The sequence below is a fragment of the Ursus arctos genome, unplaced genomic scaffold, assembly GCF_023065955.2.
Source record: "Ursus arctos isolate Adak ecotype North America unplaced genomic scaffold, UrsArc2.0 scaffold_19, whole genome shotgun sequence".
In the NCBI taxonomy this organism is placed as follows: domain Eukaryota; kingdom Metazoa; phylum Chordata; class Mammalia; order Carnivora; family Ursidae; genus Ursus; species Ursus arctos.
Window position 1 is genome coordinate 6,252,614 of NW_026622863.1, and position 22,288 is coordinate 6,274,901.

The following is a 22,288-nucleotide window of genomic DNA, read 5'->3' on the forward strand; positions in this document are numbered from 1 at the left end:
TTAGAAAAAATTAGACCCCTGAAGAGGGAGTCAGAAGATCTTATTTCTGGTGTTAGTTCTTCTCTTAACTAGCCCTTCTCTCTTGAGCAAATTGTGAATTTCTTCCATAAAATAAGGGACTTAGACCATATGCTTGTTTCCATTCCTTTCTGCCTCAAAATATTATGTCTCTTGCCCATTGACTTCAGGGTAGTCAAGGGAGAATATTTATAGGGTTTCAGAACCTAGCTTGGGTGATTTTTAAGGCAGATCTTACAAGAGGGGGAACTGGTTAGGATTGGGCAGAGTTGATGATATGATAGCTTTGGATCGGTTATTACAGTGATTCAAGGTCTTGGAGCAAACCTCAGTGAGCAAGATGTTACTCTTGATATTAAGCTGTTTTAATTGGTTCATAGGCATACCTGCTAGGGGTTGTAGAATTGGATTTTCCTAAGACAACAAAGCTGCTAATTGATTTTGATCCCCTTTGCTTCCCTCTCTTTCCTCCCCTATCTTGTTTTTTGCAAGATGGAGTTACTACCTCTGTAGAGTCTTGGATCTCCTTAAAATGGAGACTGTCATTCAGCAGGTCTGAAAGTCTGCAATTCTGGCAAGCTCCCAGGTGAGGTCCTGCTGCTGCTGGTGGTTGGATTACCATTTGAAGAGCAAAAGTCTACTAAGTACCATACTTGCTGAGCAGCAGCTTTTTTTTGTCATCTTCATCTCTTCCCTGCCTTGCATTGTAGACTCTAGATTTTGGACTCTGAATTAAGCATCCTTATGTTCCCGATCTTGAACTTACTTTTTGGATAAATATGTCATTATCAGCATCCCTGATTCCCATTAGGGACAACTCCATAGTTCTGTAGCCTGCTTTCACTAGTATGGCTCTCTGCCTCTATCAGTTTTGTGGTCTGCTCCAGGCTCTGACTTTTGCCTGGATTTACCTGGACCAAATCATTTTACTCAGCTGAACTGGGGCATTTAAATTGCCAGTTCAGATCTCCCATTTTGAGGCTATTGCTGTATATTAATAACATAAGTTAAATTTTCCAACAGATGTTATTGAAAATGATTGGGTATTATTCACTTTTCCTTCTAGTCTCTTTACCATACATGGTTTCAGTAATTATATTTCATGATCCCTTCTGTGTCCTGAGGATCATGTAGTCTCCATTTCAGGAGGCAGCTCTGTTCAGGAGGCAGCTCTGTTCAGGATGCAATGACCCTCTCCATTTTTAGAGAGTTGCATAGCCAATTGAATGGAAATGAGAGGCATAATTGGTCAGCCCTGGAAGTTAGGCTGATTTGTTTTCCCCACAATCCAGTTTATTTTCCCCAAGTATTTCTTTGAGAAACTGAAGTGCTGATTGTTTTGAGATCTTTGCAGGTGGTGGTGGTGATTCTGCAGGCAGAGGTGGGGAGCGGGGTGGATTTGGCCTTTTTCATATCCCATGCAGTTTATCGTTTAAAGCAGAATGATGTCAGTTAACACTGACTTTAGATTTTTTTTTTTCTAGGCATCCTTATAAGATAATATTCAACAGTCTTATAGAATGAACATAAAATGAGGGTAGGTGCTTCAAATAATAGACTATAATTTTGTTTGACAAGGAGAGGAAACAGCAAGCAGTCTTCAAATTAACTACAAAAACCATCAAGTTCAAGGCTGATTTCCATTATGGTTTCATGTTACAGTAGTAGATTAGTTTCATTTGCAGTAGTATAAGCTGAATACCTTAAATATCCATTGTCATGACTCCAGTTTTCATTGCAATTTTTTGCTACAATAAAATCCTTATAACTAAATTATAATGCAAATTAAAGTACAGCAAAATTTTGATAGTCTTAGTGTTCACCCAGAGTTACATTCTTTCAGTTTTGTATTACATAAAAAACTAACAGTCCATAAAACATATGGTAAAGTTAGTCTACACTTAGAATAGACATGAAAAATTTTAAGCCAAAGTAGACGGCTTGAAAAGTGTATTGCTTAGTGAATACACTTAGAACTTAAAGAACGCCTATTCTGGAATTCCAGTTCTATAATGTTAAACATATGTATTAGAAAGTAGATTAATTTACATTTTAATATCTTCATTATTGCATGCGTGTGGCAGCCTAATACTCATCGTACCCTTCTTTTTTTTTTTTTTTTAAGATTTACGAGAGAGAGAGAGTGTGTGTGTGTGTGTGTGTGCACAAGCAGGCGGAGGGGTGAAGGAGAGGGAGAGAAATCCTCAAGCCGACTCTGTGAACTCCAGGCCCAGTGTGGGGCTAGATCTTATGACCTGAGCTTAACCTACTGAGCCACCCAGGTACCCCACTCATCCTACACTTCTTAATGAGATTTGATTTTACTCCCAAGGGTCTTAAGTTTCCTTTGTCTCCCCACAGAGAGCGTGCTTTTCTGGGGTGTTTGACAATTGGCCCTATTTAGACTTGGGGGTTGGTAGTGATCTATTAGTGAAATTAAGATTAGCTCTGAATAGTCATGCTTCAGAAATTATTCATTTTGGTTATAAAATTTTATTAAAGACCTATTAGCGTCACTCCTATGTAGCAGAGGGTCATATTTCAGTGGAATTTACCCTAAGTAATTACCCTAAGTAATGCTTTTTCTTCTGGTTAGAGAAGTTGATAATCTTGGCTTCCTATAGCACCTGCACTTGGCACTAAACTATGTATAGCAACCCAAGGGTACTTTAATATTACATTTATAGTTCGAATTCCACTCAGTTATCTTTTTGCTGTTTCTTAAAAGTTATTGATTATGTAAATTGCTGATTTAAAATCACTGTGGAGCATCCATCCTTGCATCAATCAACATGTTAACCTGACAAAGCCAGTTAATCAGGCGTTCCTTGATTTCTTCTTTTGTGACCAATCCTAAGCTAAGTGCTGGAAGAGATTCAAAAGTTTAAGGATGGAAGAGGGAAGACAATTGGTATTTAATATACACTGTGCTAGTTGCTTTATACAAAATATTTACTTTAAGTCTCACAACAACTGTGGGAGGTTATGTAATTCTTCTCACTTCACAGGTGAGAAGACCTAGCTCAGAGAGAGTCTGAGTCTTGAAAGATGCAAAGTGACACAGCTGTGATTGTAGCCCAGGTCTGTCTGTTTTCAAAACCCATGTTCTTTTCATAGCCTCTTAGATTTCAATACATTCTTCATTCAGGAGTTTCCTTACACTTTGGGGATTGAGGAGGAGGGGTGGTATAGAGCAGAGAGACCTCCCTTTTCCTTGATTGAACTTTGGGGTTTAGCTTTATTCTCTAAAGAGTGAAAGTTGGCTTTTAAAAGATGTGGCTTGGATTCCATACAAGAAAGTTTGGTCAGTTAATAATTTTATTGCAGGTGGGTCTTAACAGAAGGCAGTTCATTAACACAGACCCTTAGGACAGCCTTGGAACAAATCCCCAAAGTCTGAGGGTTTAGTGTAGGAAATGGCAGTGCCATCTCTGCCCTGTTTTACTTAGTGATCTAAGTGTCACTGCATTTTGGTGAGAAAATTAACAGCTTTCATTATCTACAAACTTTATTCTGTTTTTTAGTAGTCTTTCTAGTTTTTATTCTGGTTGTGAATGTTTTTGTTATCATGGTAAGCTTACTTTGCTAATTCATAGTTTACAGTGGGTTTTTTTTTAATTAACAGTTAAGACTTCCTCTATTCATGTCTATTGTGTAAAGTGTTAATAGGGTAATTTTTAAGTAGTTGTAATGACATTCATATTAAATGCATTTCTGAACTTTACCAAGACTAGAAATACAGACCAAGCTTCATCAAAATGTAAATGATAAAGGGAAATGGTTCAGTTCCACTTTTCAAAGTGCTGAATGGCTTGAAATTATTTCTTTCAGACTTGTATATAATAACTTGTGACATAGCATAATGCTTAGTATCACATGTTTTTATCACTCTAGTAGCAGAAGACATAATAAAGTTAAATATTTCTTGTAAAGACTGGGAATGGTATAGTGAAGTTCTTTTTCCCCCCTTGGTGTAATTCGATTAATATTGAACTAAACCGCTGTCATTTTAGTCTTTGAGGTTTGGAATTTAAAAATTTTACTTGTAGAATAAGTATGAAATAATGACTCTGGGTTTCTCTGGAGAAATCTCATATGTCCAGATTAGCATTATCTTTCATAAAGTGACCCACTTGTAAGGCTATATACATTTATTCTAGTGATCAAATCATTTTTTAATCATATCTTTTTATGGTTTCATTCAGATCCTTCTTTATGAGCAACGGAAGAACAGAACAGAATACAAGAGTAGAGTCGAACAAGTTAAATTACTTTGTGGTCACAGCTTAGGTTATCGATTAATGGGTCTTACTTAGCTTCATCTGCCCTGATGAATCATTTTATTCATTGCCACTGATTATGAGTAAATTTTGGCAAATTTTAGATATCAGAAGATATTAATTTCATTTGTTCAATAAATATTTATTGAGTGCTTACTGTATACCAAGCACTATTGGCACTGGGGTTAAAATGGTGAATGAAACAACTACTCTCGAGAAAATTTAACAACTTGTGCCACTTTTGAATGCATTTTTTCCCCCCATGAAGAGGAGTTCCAAAAACTTTTTAAAAAGATTAGAATTGTTGGAATATAGCTCTGACCTCACAGAAATCATACGAATTCATGGTACATTATGACAAGGTATTCTACTAGACTATAAATAAGAAAGGAAAATGAAATAGCTAATTGAGTGATTGGTATTCATAAGGTCAACACATGAAACATCAACTGGATTTAATATCCTTAAATAGATTTTATAGGCTGTGCTCCTTTTATAAAGGTCACTGGAAGAACTTAATACCTTTTTATTAAAAATAAAATGGGAATAGTGGAGTGGCCTTTTCTCATCTTATTTGGATAAGTTGAACAGGGAAATTTTATTTCATTTCTATAAAGCTGTGTTATTTCATATTTGCCATTTCATATTTTACATTTAAAATATGTTTCTTATCTTCCTTGCCGGCAAATGAGAAACATGCAGATTTAAAAAGTTGAGGGTTCAGATGAACTGTGAAAATAAATTTGGATTAAAAATATACATGTATGCATATATACACATTTATTATTTGGAGCAACCTCATAATTTCGAGGTTTCATAGTATAGGGAAAAGACCACACATACAGTTTGTCTTCAAAGAGCCCTGTGGTCATATTCAGTCTGCCATGTAATGACTTCTTTGTGCCTTACTTTAATGCCAATCTCAGAGCTTGTCAGATGATGAAAAGGGATAGTATGTATAAAGTATCTTGTACGATGCATAGGAGTAGGCATTCCAAATTTCCATTTATCATTTTTAAAAATTATATAAGTAGTAAATGAATACCGTCTTTTTGTTGTTGTCGTAGAGTGTGTGAGCGTCTGCGGGGCACAGAGGAAGAGATTCGTAAGCAGGCTCCACGCTCAGTGCAGAGCCCAATGAGGGGCTCAGTCTCATAACCCTGAGACCATGGCCTGAGTGAAATTAAGAGTCAGATATTTAATCAACTGAGCCACCCAGGCACCCCTAAATGAATACCATCTTATATAATATTTAGACAATCAGAAATATAGAGCGTAAAAATCACCATCTCCTCCTGAGTAGTAATATTTTTAAAAGTTTGGTGTGTATCCTTTTCGGGCAGTTTAAAGTTATCTATATTAGTTATCTATATTGTATATACATTTATAAACATCTCATATGTATAATTATTTTTGCTTAGTTTTGTGAAAAGTAGCATCACACTGTAAATCTTACTCCATGAGGTTACTTTTTCACACTATTTTTTAGGTTTTTCATGGTGTTACAAGAGATCTACCTCATTGCTTTAAGCTGTTTCAAGGTACTTCATTGAATGTAGGTGTCATAATTGATTCATTCCCCTACTGGGGGTACATTTATTCCTTAATATTTTGAATTTCTGTGCATGATGGAACTGAGCAGTAAAGAAAATCATGGTTTAAGTTTTGTTTTTTTTGTTTTGCAAGGAGATATTGGTGATCTTGAAGGTCCTCAAAGTGTGGAGTCGTGTATAGTATATTCAAATCTTTTAACTCTAAAAGTTAACATGTGTACATTCTAAAGTTAGTAAGAGAAGTTTTCCAATTTGTCTAATTATGGAAGTCTGAAGAAGTGGGACTTAATCGTTAAATCAGATGTTTAACAGGAGATAAGGTAGCTTGTGAGAAGAAAATTGTAAAAGGGGTCATCAAAAGTTTTCTGAGACATATTTTTGTCATCTTTTTTCCTTTTCCTTCCTTCCTACCAGATGTTACTGCCATATACTACTTACTAGGTATGGCGCCTATCATCGATCAGCTTCCTATGTAGTATAATACATTAATTAAATAGTGAAAATAAAATGTATTGTGAGAAAGAAGAGCTATAATTAAGGTATTCACAAAATGTTGTAAGAATGCAGAAGATGGAACAATTAACTCTGTGGGAATTCAAGAAGACCTCTCTCTGATCATGTGGTTCATCCAGTTCAGTTCAATAAATATTTATTGAGAACCTCTTAGGACTAGCATCAGGGATATAGAGTGAGAATGTATCGGAATAACTTGTCCCTTCTATAGTAGTATATTTCTTGTTTTTATCAGTGAAGAGTAAAAGGGAATTTTAAGATGAAGAAATTATCATCTGAAGTTAAAGATGTAACTTGAATTTTAAAGTTGCTTGAAAATATGTTGTATCAAATATAGGTTTATAGGTAGAATAACATATAGATTATTATACTCTGAGAACTCTTGCTATCTTGGCAGCCCCAAAATTAATGTTTTAGTAATTTACCAATAAACCACAGGTTTTTATCAGTAATTCACTGAAAAACCACAAAGGTTTGCATATATTTTGTGTGTTCGTATACAAGGCTGTCTGGTTGCTCTCCCATGCCTACCTGCTCTAGCCTTTCCTGTCCTCCTCACCTTTCCTACATGCATATTGTGAGTACAATGAACATACAGATCTCATGAAACTATTGGGCTATTTGACCCTCTACAATACAAGGTCTTCACATTCTGGTTAGTTCTTAATTATCTTGTGGAACGTATTAGCTCTTGGGATTTTGGTTATTTACTGCTTCTTTGTATATACTTTCTTAGTACCTTGGAGTCTTCAAAAACTACTTCTTAGGCTTTCAGAGACTTGTTCCTGACTGAAAAGTCACAACTCTTAACACGTATTCTATCTATACAATTAGCTGCTTACCCTGAGCCAAAGCAGGAGAAGATTCTAAAGTTGCAATCATTAGAATGAGTGAACTTCAACTTGCTCTATTTCCGAAGTAGGACATTCATTAATAAAACACAGATGGAAGATACTGATTGATTCTTTCCTTGGGCTAAGGTTTTACTTTCACAAATTTTGTGTATTTTCTGCTAGAACCCAAGACCCATAGAAAAATGAAAATGTGCTGTTTATGTCTTAATTTTGTGTCAATATTCAGTATTGAGTGCTACATAAAATACTTTTTTAAAAAATCAATATAAATTGCCTGAAGCAATGATATTTTTAGAGACATTAATGCGACTACACGTAAAGCGGACTATTGTTTAAGCTATTGTAAGCATCATGTGTTCCAGATAGGTTTGAAATCTTGCATAAAATTGTTATATCTGTGACAAAATATAAGTTGGCCAAATGCTACATTATTAGACACTAGAGTTTTTAATATAGCTTTTGAAAATTAAGTTATATTATTTCAAGAAGAAATGTTCTATTTGAATCCCATAACTTGGGATAGTCTCTGCTTTGAAATTTATCCTAAATTGAACCAATTTAGGATAAATGGATCTTTCTATTCAGTATTCTGTAACCTAAAAAAAAAAAAATTGAACCAATTTGATCTTTTTAAAAGTCTGGACCTCACTATTTATTTTAAAAGTAGTTTAGGGACACCTGATGGCTCCGTTGGATAAGCGTCCAACTCTTGATTTCAGCTCAGGTCATGATCTTGGGGTTGTGAGATCAAGCCCCATGTAGGGCTCTGCTTTCAGTGAGGAGTCTGTTTCTCTCTCTTCCCCTCTTCCTCTGCCCCTTCCCCTGCTGGTGCTGTCTTTCTAAAATAAATACAAAAATAAAAATAAAAGCAGTTTAGGGGCTCCTGGGTGGGTCAGTCGTTAAGCGTCTGCCTTCGGCTCAGGGCGTGATCCCAGCGTTATGGGATCGAGCCCTGCATTGGGCTCTCTCCACTGGAAGCCTGCTTCTTCCTCTCCCACTACCCCTGCTTGGGTTCCCTCTCCTGCTGGCTGTCTCTCTCTCTGTCAAATAAATAAATAAAATCTTTAAAAAAATAAAATAAAATACAAGCAGTTTAGAAAACAAATTCCCAATGAATGCAATACCTAACTGGGAAAATTTTTTTACATAATAAAAACTTAGCAGAAAATTGAGGTGACTCTGTATGTAACCTAGGCGCTATCAAAACCCTCTTTATTTTATTATTTTTTAAGTTTTTATTTAAATTCTAGTTAGTTAACGTACAGTGTAATATTAATTTCAGGTGTACAGTATAGTGAGTCAGCACTTCCATACAATACCTAGGGCTCATCACAAGTGCACTTCTTAATCTCCATCTATTTCACCCATCCCCCACCCACCTCCCCTCTGGCAACCATCACTTTGTTCTCTATAGTTAAGAGTCTGTTTTTTGGGTGCCCCCTCTCTTTTTTTCCCCCCTTCCTCGTTTTGTCAAAAATCTTTTTAAAAGAAAGGGAAACTAAAACCAAGTGAGGAAAGAGGTATATTTGACTCTTGAAAGTTTTTATATTGTAGTGTTGGTATGCTAATGAAAACGCAAGGGAAAATATTTGAAATGAAATATTAAATAGCAAATAAAATATACAAAGAGCTTTTATTTATTTATTTATTTATTTATTTTAAGATTTTATTTATTTATTTGACAGAGAGACAGCCAGCGAGAGAGGGAACACAAGCAGGGGGAGTGGGAGAGGAAGAAGCAGGCTCATAGCAGAAGAGCCTGATGTGGGGCTCGATCCCATAATGCCAGGATCACTCCCTGAGCTGAAGGCAGACGCTTAACCGCTGTGCCACCCAGGCGCCCCTAGAGCTTTTAGAAATTGATGACAAAAGCACTAACAAAGCAATAGCAAATGGCAGTAGGGTTTAGGCAATTCGCAGAAGAGCAAATCCAAATAGCCACTTTGCAAAGATTTTCAGACTCATGAATTATATGAGAAATAAAGAACAAAAGTGAGACACTATCATATTAGAAAAACTTTTTTTTTTCTTTGAGAGAGAGCTTAAGCAGAGGGGCAGAGGGAGAGGGAGAGAGAGAATCCCAAGCAGACTCCATGCTTAGCGCATATCCCAATGCAGGGCTCGATCTCATGACTCTGAGACTGTGACCTTAGCCTAAATCAAGAGTTGGACACTCAACTGACTGAGCCACCCAGGTGCCCCTGGAAAAACTTTTAAAAGAATGGAGCACTTATATCTAGTAGGAATATGAATTGTTTTAGCCTTTTTTAAAAAAGGCAGTTTACCATTATTTTGTAAAAAGTACATTTATTGCTGAATTTAATACTACTGGGAATTCAGAGTAAAGGCAGGCAGACTTCTTCTATAAAGGGCCAGATGGTAAAAATTTTATGCTTTTGCAGACCATTTGGTTTTTGCCACAACTGCTCAAATCTACATGACATCGCTGAATGCAGTGTTGGAAAGAGACATGTTGTAACATGCTGTTGCGTAGTATTTCCAATGTACAGATCTATAGATATAAATCAAGAGTCTATATGATAGTAAAAAGTGGTAAAATTAGGAAGTGATGAGTTTTGAATATTTAATACCTTTGTTTTTAATAATTATCCAGTTGTAAATTTTTATAATTTAATTTTCATTTATGTGTTTCATAACCAGCTCCCAGAATTCCTGAAAATTTAATACTTAACTCTCTCCAGCCGGTATTACTTGGTTCTAGGAAACTACTGGCTGTATCTATGTATAAGGATGTTTTGCAAGATTGTTTTTGATGGCAAAAATAGAAAACAAACTATATACTCACTGATAGATGAATAATTGAATAAGTCATACTGTATTAAAACCCTGAAATCAGTCAAAGAAAGAATCATTGCCTTTTTTGATTTCCATGTGTATTGTCAAAGGAGAGGAACAAGAAACAAGGAAGGGTCTATTTCATGACTCCATTTTTATAAAACAAGCAATGAAAGACTCTTCCCTCATTTATGCATATATGTTTTATTATATACATATGGAAAAAGTATGGTTACCTGGGAATGAGGACAGAAGAGGGCAAGAAGGGAGATAAGGGGGGAAAAATGATACAAACAGCACATACATGTAATGACTCCATGTGTGGTAAATTTTATTTATGTTTATAAATATCACTTAAAAATGCTTGAAAGGAATGTACCAGAACATTAATGATGCCTATTTTAGGCTGGTGTAATGTTGTATTTTTTTAATCTGAAATTATTTTAATTAAGGGAGAAGATCAGAATCCTGTAGGCCTCTCTGAGGATTTAGATTTACAGTAAAATTCCCTATCTCATGAAAGGGCATACTTGGATCAGTGTTCAGTAAAATTTACCCTGTTAGGTATATACTTTCTTCACCTAAACCTTTTCATGTGTATCACTTCAAAAACCCCTTGGTATGTAGTATCTTGTTTCATAAGACAGATGTATAAGTTTTGGAGCTATGATGATGTGTCTACAGGTATGCATCGATGTTTATGACTTTGTGTTCTCCTAGATTTCAGTTGTTATCTTCATATTCAGATGGCAGTTCATTATTTGAAATTGCTGTTATTTTCAGAAATTACACTGCAGGAGTTTCCTGTTCTCTCAGCCACACAGGGGGACTGAATTTTCCTATCCTTTGTCTTTTAAGAAACTCACTACTCTAATTTGTGTTACTCTTATTCAAAACCTTATCTTACCTTTCCTACTAATCTGTGAGTCCTGGTAGCCTACCAGATGTGTGGTCCAGAGTTTTATGCATACTCTGCATGTATTAACTGAATGCATAAATAATGGTATTTATCTTAGAGTATCACCGTACATGGAAAAATGATAAAGCTACTTAAGGGTTCATGAAAGTCTTGATTAATAACATTTTTATATATACCCTATTAAAGGGCTTTTAATCATATAATGAAAAATTGTATGCCCAAATAATAGACTATTGATATTGTTTTGGTTTGCTGATCTGTTTTCCACCTTGACTTCCCTTTTGAGTCCTCATTTTAATTCTTTCAGTGGTTGCTGTTTTGTGATTGCTTAAAAGCCTCCTCATAACACCAGAAACCTTCTTGGTGTTTTACAGTGCCTCTACATAAAGGTACATAAACTTTGTTTTTGTCTCATGGAAATTTCTTAGAAAACTCCTTGCTTAATCTCCTAAATAATAACCCTTTCCTCTTTCATGATAAAGCTAAATATTACTCTTTAAGGAATAGCTTCTGCCTCTTCTTGTAGTGTTCTTTGTCAGCGAATGTCTTTGGCAATAATGTGTTCTGAGATGAAGAGTAGATTGAGTATATTTTTCTAATAGCGAGACAGTTGACAGGGAAAAATTAGATCAACATGTTTAAACTTATTTTTACAAATTGGAAAAAGATAATTTTTATTTTGCTTTGTGATGTTTGAATGTAGGCATGATTCAACTGGGAAAAACATGAAAAGGAAAAATTCACATTTAAAAACTTCATTTTGAACTCTACACATTTATTAGTATTTTCTGTAATTTTGCCTCTTTTTCATTGTCTTTGGGAATTCATGCTCTATTGATTGCTTTCTCCTCCACACTTTTATTCGTGTTGAAGCTTTTCAGGTGTCTAATTCTTGTTTAAAGTGTTGTCATTGATTACTTTTCCTTTGACTTCAGATTTGTGGTACTGTTTGCCATAAATTGTGTGGAACATCCTTGTTTAATTTTACACAGTTACTTCAGAAGCAATACATTGGTGATCATTAAAATGTTAACATTTATCTAGGCAAGCTGTTCTTAATTCACCATGGGCTTTCTTTGAAGATATAAGAAAGTACAAGAAAATATTGATTCTTGGTGAGTTAGGTGATGTTACTTTTATACTTTTTTGCTATGCTTTGAACATCTTCTCTTTTAGCTCTTACTGCATAGGTATTTATATTCCTGAAAAGTATTGTTTTCCTTTTGTTTATTTATTGTAGCTTTTATGAAACTCCATTGGTGATTTCATTGAGAAACATTAGGTAACAGAATCATTTTAGTCTTTTTGGGAGTTGAGGAACACCTTAGATGTAATAGCACTTTTAAAAATAAATATTTTTTACCCTAAAAACCATGATACAGTGACATTAGAACAATCTTTCAAAATAAACTCACCTACAATTATTATGGTAGATATGAAAGTGGATTTCAGTTTTGCATATTGTACTTCAAGTTTTATGCATGTGTACATGTATTGCTTTACCTATATGTGTTGAAAGCGTATGTAACTTCTGGTGATTTTTTTCTTATATAAAGCAAAATATTAGCTATTCTAATAAATAAAAATAGAAATATCATTCATCCACAGTCCTTCCACCCCAGCAAATGTGTCTCCTTTAATCTTTGTATATATGTATTCACAATTTAAAACTTGTGATGATTTGCACCTGATTTTATTTTATTAATTATTGAATGAGCTTCACGGAGAGGTTGTAGACTCACAGAGCATAGCACCTGACTTGTGAGCAGTGGCCACATCACTTTTTCCAGACTGCTAGGCTGCGCATACACTTATATCTACCCAGAGCTATTGAATGCAGGGAGGCAGAGGGCACGGCCGGGTCCTTGCCTCTTGTGCAGGAGTTTCTGATGCTTTCCTGTCTAGGTTGGTAGGTCTCCCCACTCTTCCCTGTGGGGCCATTCTGGTTGATGTCATTGTCTTTTTGAGAAAATCTCTTCACTCAGGTCATTTCATATTCCTGTTTTGATGTGTAAGTCATCTCTCTTTCCAACAGAAGATAATGATATTATTGCCTTAATGTATAGATCTTTCTTTTCTTCCTTCATAATGTTTATTATCTCCCTAAACATAAAGGGATTCCAAATACCTTGGCTTTATACTAGCATACCGGACATAGCACTTTTATGAACATAAATGCTTTAATTTTTTTTAGAAAAAGATTGTTAATGCATGCCAACACATTCCCCTTCCAACCCCAGGTAAATTTAGGGCCACTCTTGTGCTATTTTGTTAGGCTATATGACGTATATTACCTGAATCCAGAGGTGGATTAGTTGTGACCTTGGGATGTTTATAATTTCTGAGTGCTTTTAACAAGAATGAGAGACAGTACTTAGTCTGATGGCTGAAGGTTCAGATGTCTTCCTTTCAGTCAGTAGTTGAGAATGTACACTAGTCAAGTGAACAATTTTCTGTATCCATTTTGTGGCAAATTATCATAATTATTGTGTATTCTGTAGCTTTTGAGCAGTAGGCTCTGCTAATACCTTGGAGTAGTTTTCATGGCTGAGAAGTTGAAATGGTTTCTGCTTTAGTCCAGATAATAAGGCATGAGTTTTATCTACCTAAGAGAAAGCGGAGGCTTCAGAATTTCAGTATGAAAACTATCTGAATATTCATGGAGTGGATGACTTTGGGACATGTGAGCATTATCTTTTTCCTTGAGGTTTTTGGGATATGATCATTTGACAGAAAATTGCCTGATCATGAGCGTGAAGAATAAGGTTTGGATTTCAGGACATTTAAGTAGATATTTTTCAAAGGGAACTGAAATTACTGCACTTGTGACTAGCACATAAGTATTATTGGTATTTGAGTTGTTGGGACCATTGTGTACATATGAGTCAGTTAGATTAACTGCCAGGGGTGAGGGTGGGGTTTCCTAACATTTAAAACCCTTCTATACTTGTTACAAGGGCGATTTCTTCTCTCTCCTTCCCCCACCAAAAATTTGACCAGTAATACAGTGTGGTAGTTCACATATAAAAATGAAAATTAGATTGCTAACTAGTGCTTTTTCATTTATTTAGAAGTTTTCTTTGTTTATCTCAATGAAAATGATTGAATTTGATGGGTTTTCATTTTTCTTTTAGGCTCAGTTTATGAACCTCTTAAAAGCATTAATCTTCCGAGACCTGATAATGAAACTCTGTGGGATAAATTGGATCATTATTACAGAATTGGTAAGCAAAACTTGAGGAAAACATGTCCTTAGGTAGTATCATTAGTATTTACTCTCCTATATTGCATATATTATGTGCACGATGATATTCTTTCATTTGGATGTTGGGGTAGTTTCATTGCTGAAGCAGCTATATACTCCAATTGCATATTGATACTGGGACTATAAAAGAATTCCAGCAAGTCGTCTGTCCCTTGAATAATTTTGAAACCATCACCAATGTCCTCTGTGTCCTTTTAGCCCTCCTAAACATTACCAGATTTGAGAACTAGAGGCATTTCTTGATTACTAGTTGCGTAATGATATTGTAGAAGTATTCCTTACTCATTTACCTATACACGGTTCCCAAGTGTTCCTAAGCCTTTTATATCTATTTCTAATTCATTGAGATACAAAAGATAATCTCAGGTTACTGTTACTAATAACAGGCCCCTATTTTATTTGTTATTGTTTGTTTTGCCAAGAGCAGCCTGGCAGATTTTATTTTTTCATGTGAGTAATCGACTTTGAGATATGTATACACAGGACTCCTCTTTGTTCTTCAGATTGTAAGTTAGAAAAGCCTATTAATTTTTGCCAGTTTGCTTCTTGTGCCATGTATATGGCCTTGTGTGGCAAATAATATTAAATTTAACTTATTTATTTCCCCTGAGATAAGGATTTTTTTGTTGTTTGTGTTAACCTCATGTAAAACCTTAATACATCTTACTTTGGTCACAATTCTGGAATATTTTCTTATGTGGCTCTTTTATTATCATTGTAGTCATAACCAGATAAAGAAATTTAAGTAAGTTTTTAAAGAAATGTCAGTTGTTTACTTCAGACTATAAGGACCGATTCTTTACATGGGGAAAAATACTAAATACTCTGGTATTCTGAAAAAAAAAAAAAAAAAAGGTAATGATAATATCAGTTTTGTCTGAGAAAGAGAAAAAGAAATTTAATTCTTTAATCTCTTTGAAGGAGCGGAGTGCTTTAGGTCACTAAAAAACTATTCTAAAAGAAGGTGACATATGTCAATCTAGGTTAGAGTAATTTAATGTATTTTACGGGAAAATATTTATAGTTAGGAATAAAAAAGCATTTAGGAAATGTAGTTTTGGTGGGTGTATTTTTATATTTTAAGACTCTTTTATAAAAGGTAATAAAGCATTAATTTCAGACTTCTTTTATTTAAGTAAAATGTTCTCCGAATATTATTTACTTGTTTTCATATCATATAAGGATAGGATTTGATTTTGAAACGCTAAACATATCTCTAGCCCGAATAATATAACATGATGAGTAAAATGAAAACGTTCCTCTGAAGACCAGACACAAGTTAGTCATCAGTGGAAAGCAAGATTCGGGTTTATTTAGCAGTTGAGTTGGCTTTGGATTTAACGACTAATGCCACGCTTTGTCGTACATTTGCTTTGTTTCCCTATTGAAGTTGTTGAAAATATGCTTCTTTTTTATTGGTCTTTTTTTTTTTTTTTTTTTCTGTGCCTGATGTTGCCTTGCAACACTTATAGACATTAGGTGGAATATGCTGAAAGGTTTTTAACTGCTAGTTAGTTGAGTCCTTTTCTCAAAAGTAGAAATACCCTTCCTTCAGGGTGGAGTCCCACTAAAGCTGGAGTGACCTTCATGAAGCAGTTTCTGCATGCTTTTAAAAAGTGGCATATTATAGGTAAATTTAGGAACAACAGAATTGTCAGAAGTAGAATGAGGAAACTAAAGATTAAGATCTTCAGCCCAAGGAAGATGGATGGCTGTACAATTCATTCTTTTTCTTGTGTTCCATTCCAGTCAAGTCAACATTGCTGCTGTATCAAAGTCCAACCACAGGTCTCTTTCCCACTAAAACATGCGGTGATAATCAGAAGGCAAAAATCCATGACAGTCTGTACTGCGCTGCTGGGGCCTGGGCTTTGGCTCTTGCATACAGGTAAGCTGGTGTGTGCTCTTCTAGTAACTTTAAGTCTGGGGAAGAGGGTTTTTTTGGCCCAAGACAAATTGGGCAGCTATCTTTTGGCTCTGCTGCTGATTCACTGTGTAATCTGTGACTGCTCACATCTCTTTTTAGGCCTCTAAATATTTAAGTTTTCCTAAGGGTTTACGCAAGACTAGTTCTAACATTTCATTCCTTTGTCACCAAAGTCTTTTTCATCTCTAGGTATTTAAATCATCATTCATCTTTGGCAGAATGGTCTCCCCATTCTCCTTTCAATCTGAAGGACTTGATGGCTGATCGAATTTTGCAGATGATAAAAACTGGGACCCAGGTAGTTAACAGATTTATCCAAAGTTACACAACTAGTTAATGAGAGAGCAGGGCAAGGGCCCATCACACCCCACCCCAGTTTAGTGTTTTACCCCCTATAATTTCATTGAGATATCACTTGTTAAATCAGGGTGTAAGTCAAATAATTACTTTATAAAGTAAAAAAAAAAAAAAATCCCATTACAATATAAAATATATTCTTTATTTTGTTAGACATGAAAAACATCCAATGTGTGTCCTGACTCATAGTCTGCAATAATACATTGTAACTGTTATTAAGATTAGGTTTCTGAATATTAATTTTCTGAAAGTGAGACATAAACATATACTTTTTTTTGTCATGTTCAGTTAGCCAACATATACTACATCATTAGTTTTTGATGTAGTGTTCAGTGATTCATTAGTTGCATATAACACATACTATTCATCACAACATGTGCCCTCCTTAATTACCCATCACCTGGCTACACCATCCCCCACCCCCCTCCCTTCTGAAACCCAGTTTGTTTCCTGGGGTGCATAGTCTCTCATGTTTTGTCTCCCTCTCTGATTTCTTACCATTCAGGTTTCCCTCCCTTCCCCTATGGTCCTCCATGCTATTCCTTATGTTCCACATGTGAGTGAAACCATATGATAATAGTCTTTCTCTGCTTGACTTATTTCACTTAGCATATTCCCTCCAGTTCCATCCATGTCGATGCATATGGTAGATATTCATTCTTTCTGATGGCTGAGTAATATTCCATTGTATATATGGACCACATCTTCTTAATCCAGTCATCTGTTGAAGGGCATCTCAGCTCTGTACACAGTTTGGCTATTGTGGACACTGAGGCTATGAACATTGGGGTGCATGTGCCCCTTTTTTTCACTATATCTGTATCTTTGGAGTAAATACCCAGTAGAGTAATTGCTGGATCGTACGGCAGCTCTATTTTTATCTTTTTGAGGAACCTCTATACTGTTCTCCAAAGTGGCTGTAACATCTTGCATTCCCACTGACAGTGTAAGAAGGTTCCCCTTTCTCCACATCCTCACCAACATTTGTTGTTTCCTGCCTTGTTAATTTTTGCCATTCTAACTGGTGTAAAGTGGTATCTCATTGTGGTTTTGGTTTGAATTTCCCTGATGGCTAGTGATGTTGAACATTTTTTAATGTGTCTGTTAGCCATTTGTATTTCTTCTTTGGAGAAGTGTCTGTTCATGGCTTCTGCCCATTTTTTGACTGGATTATTTGTTTTTTGGATGTTGAGTTTGAGAAGTTCTTTATAGATCTTGAATACCAGCCTTTTATCTATTAGGTCATTTGCGAATACCTTCTCCCATTCTGTGGGTTTCCTCTTAGTTTTGTTAACTATTTCCTTGGCTGTACAGAAGCTTTTTATCTTGATGAAGTCCCAAAAGTTCATTTTTGCTTTTGTTTCCCTTGCCTTTGGAGATGTGTCTTGAAAGAAGTTGTGTGGCCAGTGTCAAAGAGGTTACTGCCTATGTTCTCCTTTACGATTTTGATGGATTCCTGTCTCACATTGAGGTCTTTCATCCATTTTGAGTTTATCTTTGTATATGGTGTAAGAGAATGGTCCAGTTTCATTCTTTTATATGTAGCTGTCCAATTTTCCCAGCACCATTTATTGAAGAGACTGCCTTTTATCCATTGGATATTTTTTCCTGTTTTGTCAAAGATTAGTTGGCCATAGAGTTGAGGGCTCTCTATTCTGTTCCACTGATCTATGTGTCTGTTTTTGTGCCAGTACCATGGTAGCTTGATGATCACAGCTTTGTAATATAGCTTAAAGTCAGGCATCATGATGCCCTCACCTTTGGTTTTCCTCTTCAACATTCCCCTGGTGATTTGGGGTCTCTTCTGGTTCCATAAAAATTTTAGGATTGTTTATTCCACCTCTGTGAAAAATGTCAATGGTATTTTGATAGGGATTCCACTGGATGTGTAAATTACTCTGGGCAGCATAGACATTTTCACATTTATTCTTCCAATCCATGAGCATGGAATGTTTTTCCATCTCTTTGTGTCTTCCTCAATTTCTTTCATAAGTGTTCTGTAGTGTCTAGTGCACAGATCTTTCACCTCTTTGGTTAGGTTTATTCCCAGGTATCTTATGTTTTTTGGTGCAATTGTAAACAGGATTTTCTCCTTAATTTCTTTTATAAAGTTACATTGTTATTGTATAGAAATGTAACTGATTTCTGTGCATTGATTTTGTATCCTTTCACATTGGTGAATTGCTGTATGAGTTCTAGTAATTTGGAGGTGGAGTCTTTTGGGTTTTCCACATAAATTATCATGTCATCTGTGAAGAGTGACAGTTTGACTTCTTCTTTGCCAATTTGAATGGCTTTTATTTATTTATTTTTGTCTGATTGCTGAGGGTAGGACTTCTAGTACTATGTTGAACAACAGTGGTGAGAGTTGTCTTCCCTGTCCTTTCCTGGTTATTGGTCTGTTCAGATTGTCTGTTTCTTCCTGTTTCAGTCTTGGTAGTTTATAAGATTCCAGGAAGGTATCCATTTCTTCCAGGTTGCTTAATTTGTTGGCATACAGTTGCTGGTAGTAATTTCTAATAATTGTTTCTATTTCCTTGGTGTTAGTCGTGATCTCTTCCCTTTCATTCATGTTTTTATTGATTTGGGTCCTTTCCCTTTTCTTTTGGATAAGTCTGGCCAGAGGTTCATCAATCTTATTAATTCTTTGAAAGAACTAGCTTCTAGTTTTGTTGATCTGTTCTACTTTTTTTTCCTGGTTTCTATTTCATTGATCTCTGCTCTAATCTTTATTATTTCTCTTCTCCTTGGTTTAGGTTTTATTTGCTGATATTTCTCCAGCTCCTTTAGGTATAAGGTTAGCTTGTACATTTGGGATTTTTCTACTTTTTTGAGAGAGGCTTGGATGGCTATGTATATCCCCTTGAGGACTGCCTTTGTGTATCCCATAAGTTTTGGACTGATGTGTTTTCATTCTTATTAGTTTCCATGTAGTGTTTAAGTTCCTCTTTAATTTCTTGGTTGACCCATTCATTCTTTAGCAGGATGCTCCTTAACTTCCAAGTGTTTAAATTGCTTCCAAATTATTTCTTGTGATTGAGTTCCAGCTTCAAAGCATTGTTGTCTGATAAAATGCAGGGAATAATCTCAATCTTTTGGTATAATTTTAGACCTGATTTGTGACCCAGTACATGGTCTATTCTGGAGAAGGTTCTATGTGCCCTTGAGTAGAACGAGTATTTTCTTGTTTTAGGATAGAATGTTCTGTATATATCTACAAAGTCCATCTGGTCCAGTGTGTCATTCAAAGCTCTTGTTTCTTTGTTGATCTTCTGCTTAGATGATCTGTCCACTGCTGAGAGTGGAGTGTTAAGGTCTCCTACTATTAATGTATTATTATCAATATGACTCTTTATTTTGGTTAATAGTTTTCTTATGTAGTTGGCTGCTTCCATGTTGGGGGCATACATATTTACAATTGTTAGATCTTGTTGGATAGACCCTTAAGTATGGTATAGTGTCCCTGTTCATCTCTTACGACAGTCTTTGGTTTAAACTCTAATTTGTCTGATATGAGAATTGCTATCCCAGCTTTCTTTTGAGGTCTGTTGGCATGAGAAATGGATCTCCATCCCCTCACTTTCAATCTGGAGGTGTCTTTAGGTTCAAAATGAGTCTCTTGTAGACAGCATATGGGTGGGTCCTGTCTTTGTGTCCAATCTGCACCCCTGTGACGTTCATGGGAGCACTTAGGCCATTCACATTGAGAGTAACTATTGAAAGGCATTAATTTAGTGCCATCGTATTGTTTGTAAAGTCCCTGTTTCTATAGATTGTCTCTGTAAATTTCTGGTCTGTATTACTCTTGGGGTCTTTCTTCTTTTATAGAATCCCCCTTAATATTTCTTGCATGTCTGTCCTGGCAGTCACATATTCTTTCAGTTTCTGCCAATCCTGGAAGCTCTTTGTGTTTCCATCCATTCTGAATGACAGCTCTGCTGGATAAAGTATTCTTGGCTGCATGTTCTTGTCATTTAGTACCCTGAATATGTCTTGCCAGACCTTTCTGGCTTGCCAGGTCTCTGTGGACTGGTCCGATGTTATTCTTATATTTCTCCCTCCGTAGTTAAGAAATCTCTTCCCCCTAGCTGCTCTCAGGATAGTTTCCTTGGCTCTAAGATTTGCAGGTTTCACTGTTATATGCCAGGGTATTGGTCTATTTTTATTCATCTTGGGAGGTATCCTTTCTGCCTGTCGGACTGTTTCCTTCCCCAGATTAGGGAAGTTCTGAGCCATGATTTGTTCAAATATTTCTTCTAGTCCTCTCTGTCTCTCCTTCCCCTCAGGGATCCCAATTATTCTGACATTGCAATGTTTCATGGCATCATTGATCTCTCTAAGTCTTTTCTCATGGGCTTCTAGCTGCTTATCCCTATCCTCCTCGGCTTCCTTCCTTTCTGTCAGCTTATCTCGTAGATCACTAATTCATTCTTCTGCCTCATTTACTGTCGCTGTTAGATTATCCAGTTTAGACTGCATCTCATTCATAGCATTTTTAAGTTCAGCCTGATTGGATCTCATTTCTGCTCTTAGAGAGCCTATATTGTCACTAATACTTTTTCAAGCCTAGCTATTGACTTCATAATTGCTACCCTTAATTCTATCTCTGACATCTTTTTTATATCCCTGTCCATTAGACCTGTGGCAGAGGACATTGTCTCTGGTTATTTTCCTTGTTGGGAGTTCCTCCTTGTAGTCATTCTGTTGAGGGATGGTTGAGGGAATGTTCAGAGTCCAAAATATCAAGCACGACCCAAGCAAGATGCACCCTGGGAAAACCCAGAGTGGTTGGAAACCACCACCGGAAAAGCAAAGCCAAAGTGAAGCACAAGAATAAAATTTATATATTTAAGAAATTTTTTTAAAAATTAAAAATTTAATAAAATGGGGGGTGAGGGGCGCCTGGGTGGCTCAGTTGTTAAGCATCTGTCTTCAGCTCAGGGTGTGATCCCAGTGTTCTGGGATCGAGCCCCACATAAGGCTCCTCCGCTAGGAGCCTGCTTCTTCCTCTCCCACCCCCCCTGCTTGTGATCCCTCTCTCGCTGGCTGTCTCTCTCTCTGTCAAATAAGTAAATAAAATCTTTAAAAAAAAGGGGGGGTGAGTGAGGTGGGCTATAATCTCTCAGTGTGGACAAAGTAGGGTGTTTCATTTGTTTCTGGGTGTATTTTGGTCTGTTAGAGGACACTACTTCCCAAAATTACAGGGCAAGTAATACATGTATATATATAAAGGTAATATTGAATAGGGAAAAAAGGACTATAGTGAAGCATATATCTATAAAAAAAAATATAGGTGTGAAAATGTACAAGTTAAAAAACTACTATGAAATATAGTATATCGTTATATGTATATATAATATAGTTGATATATTAAACATCTGGTTGAAATGAGAAAAAGGTAAAAAGAAAAAACAGAAGGAGCATAAGAGAAAGAAGAAAAAGAGATTTGTGTCTGAAAAATAAGTCGTGAGGCAATGCCTGCCGCTCAATATACTATTTTCCCCTGGTGTTGGGATTTTAGTTTTATGGGGACCCTAGGGTTGTCATCCTCTTGTCCTTCTAGCCTGTCTTCTGGGGTAGGGGCCTGCCGCGCTATTTCTCAGGCAACCTTGCTTGGGTGGAGTTGCCCTGCACCCTGACAGGTGGCTGGGCTCAGTGGAAACTGGCCTTTTGTGCTTTTGTTCTCTGGCAGCTTTCAGTGCCTCTTCTGAGGGTCCGAGCAAAAATGGCCACACCCAAACCTCTGGCCCAGAGCTAAGAAGTAGCGGTCTGCTCTCTTCATTAAACCCTCCAGGACAGTTTCTGT

The 22,288-nt window shown here is 36.1% G+C and overlaps 1 protein-coding gene across 5 annotated transcripts in view; it reads left to right on the forward strand.

Moving 5' to 3' along the window:
- The window catches only part of PHKB (phosphorylase kinase regulatory subunit beta), a 212,737-nt gene that overhangs the window by 16,729 nt on the left and 173,720 nt on the right, over positions 1–22,288 (forward strand). For 4 of the 5 annotated variants that reach the window (XM_048223672.2, XM_044382543.3, XM_057313882.1 and 1 more), the window contains exons 2-3: positions 14,068–14,157; positions 15,948–16,086. In XM_048223672.2, coding sequence (XP_048079629.1) covers positions 14,068–14,157; positions 15,948–16,086 — 229 coding nt within the window. Of the gene's footprint in view, positions 1–11,240; positions 11,323–14,067; positions 14,158–15,947; positions 16,087–22,288 lie in introns of those variants that run through there. The other variant, XM_048223675.2, reaches the window with a different exon arrangement.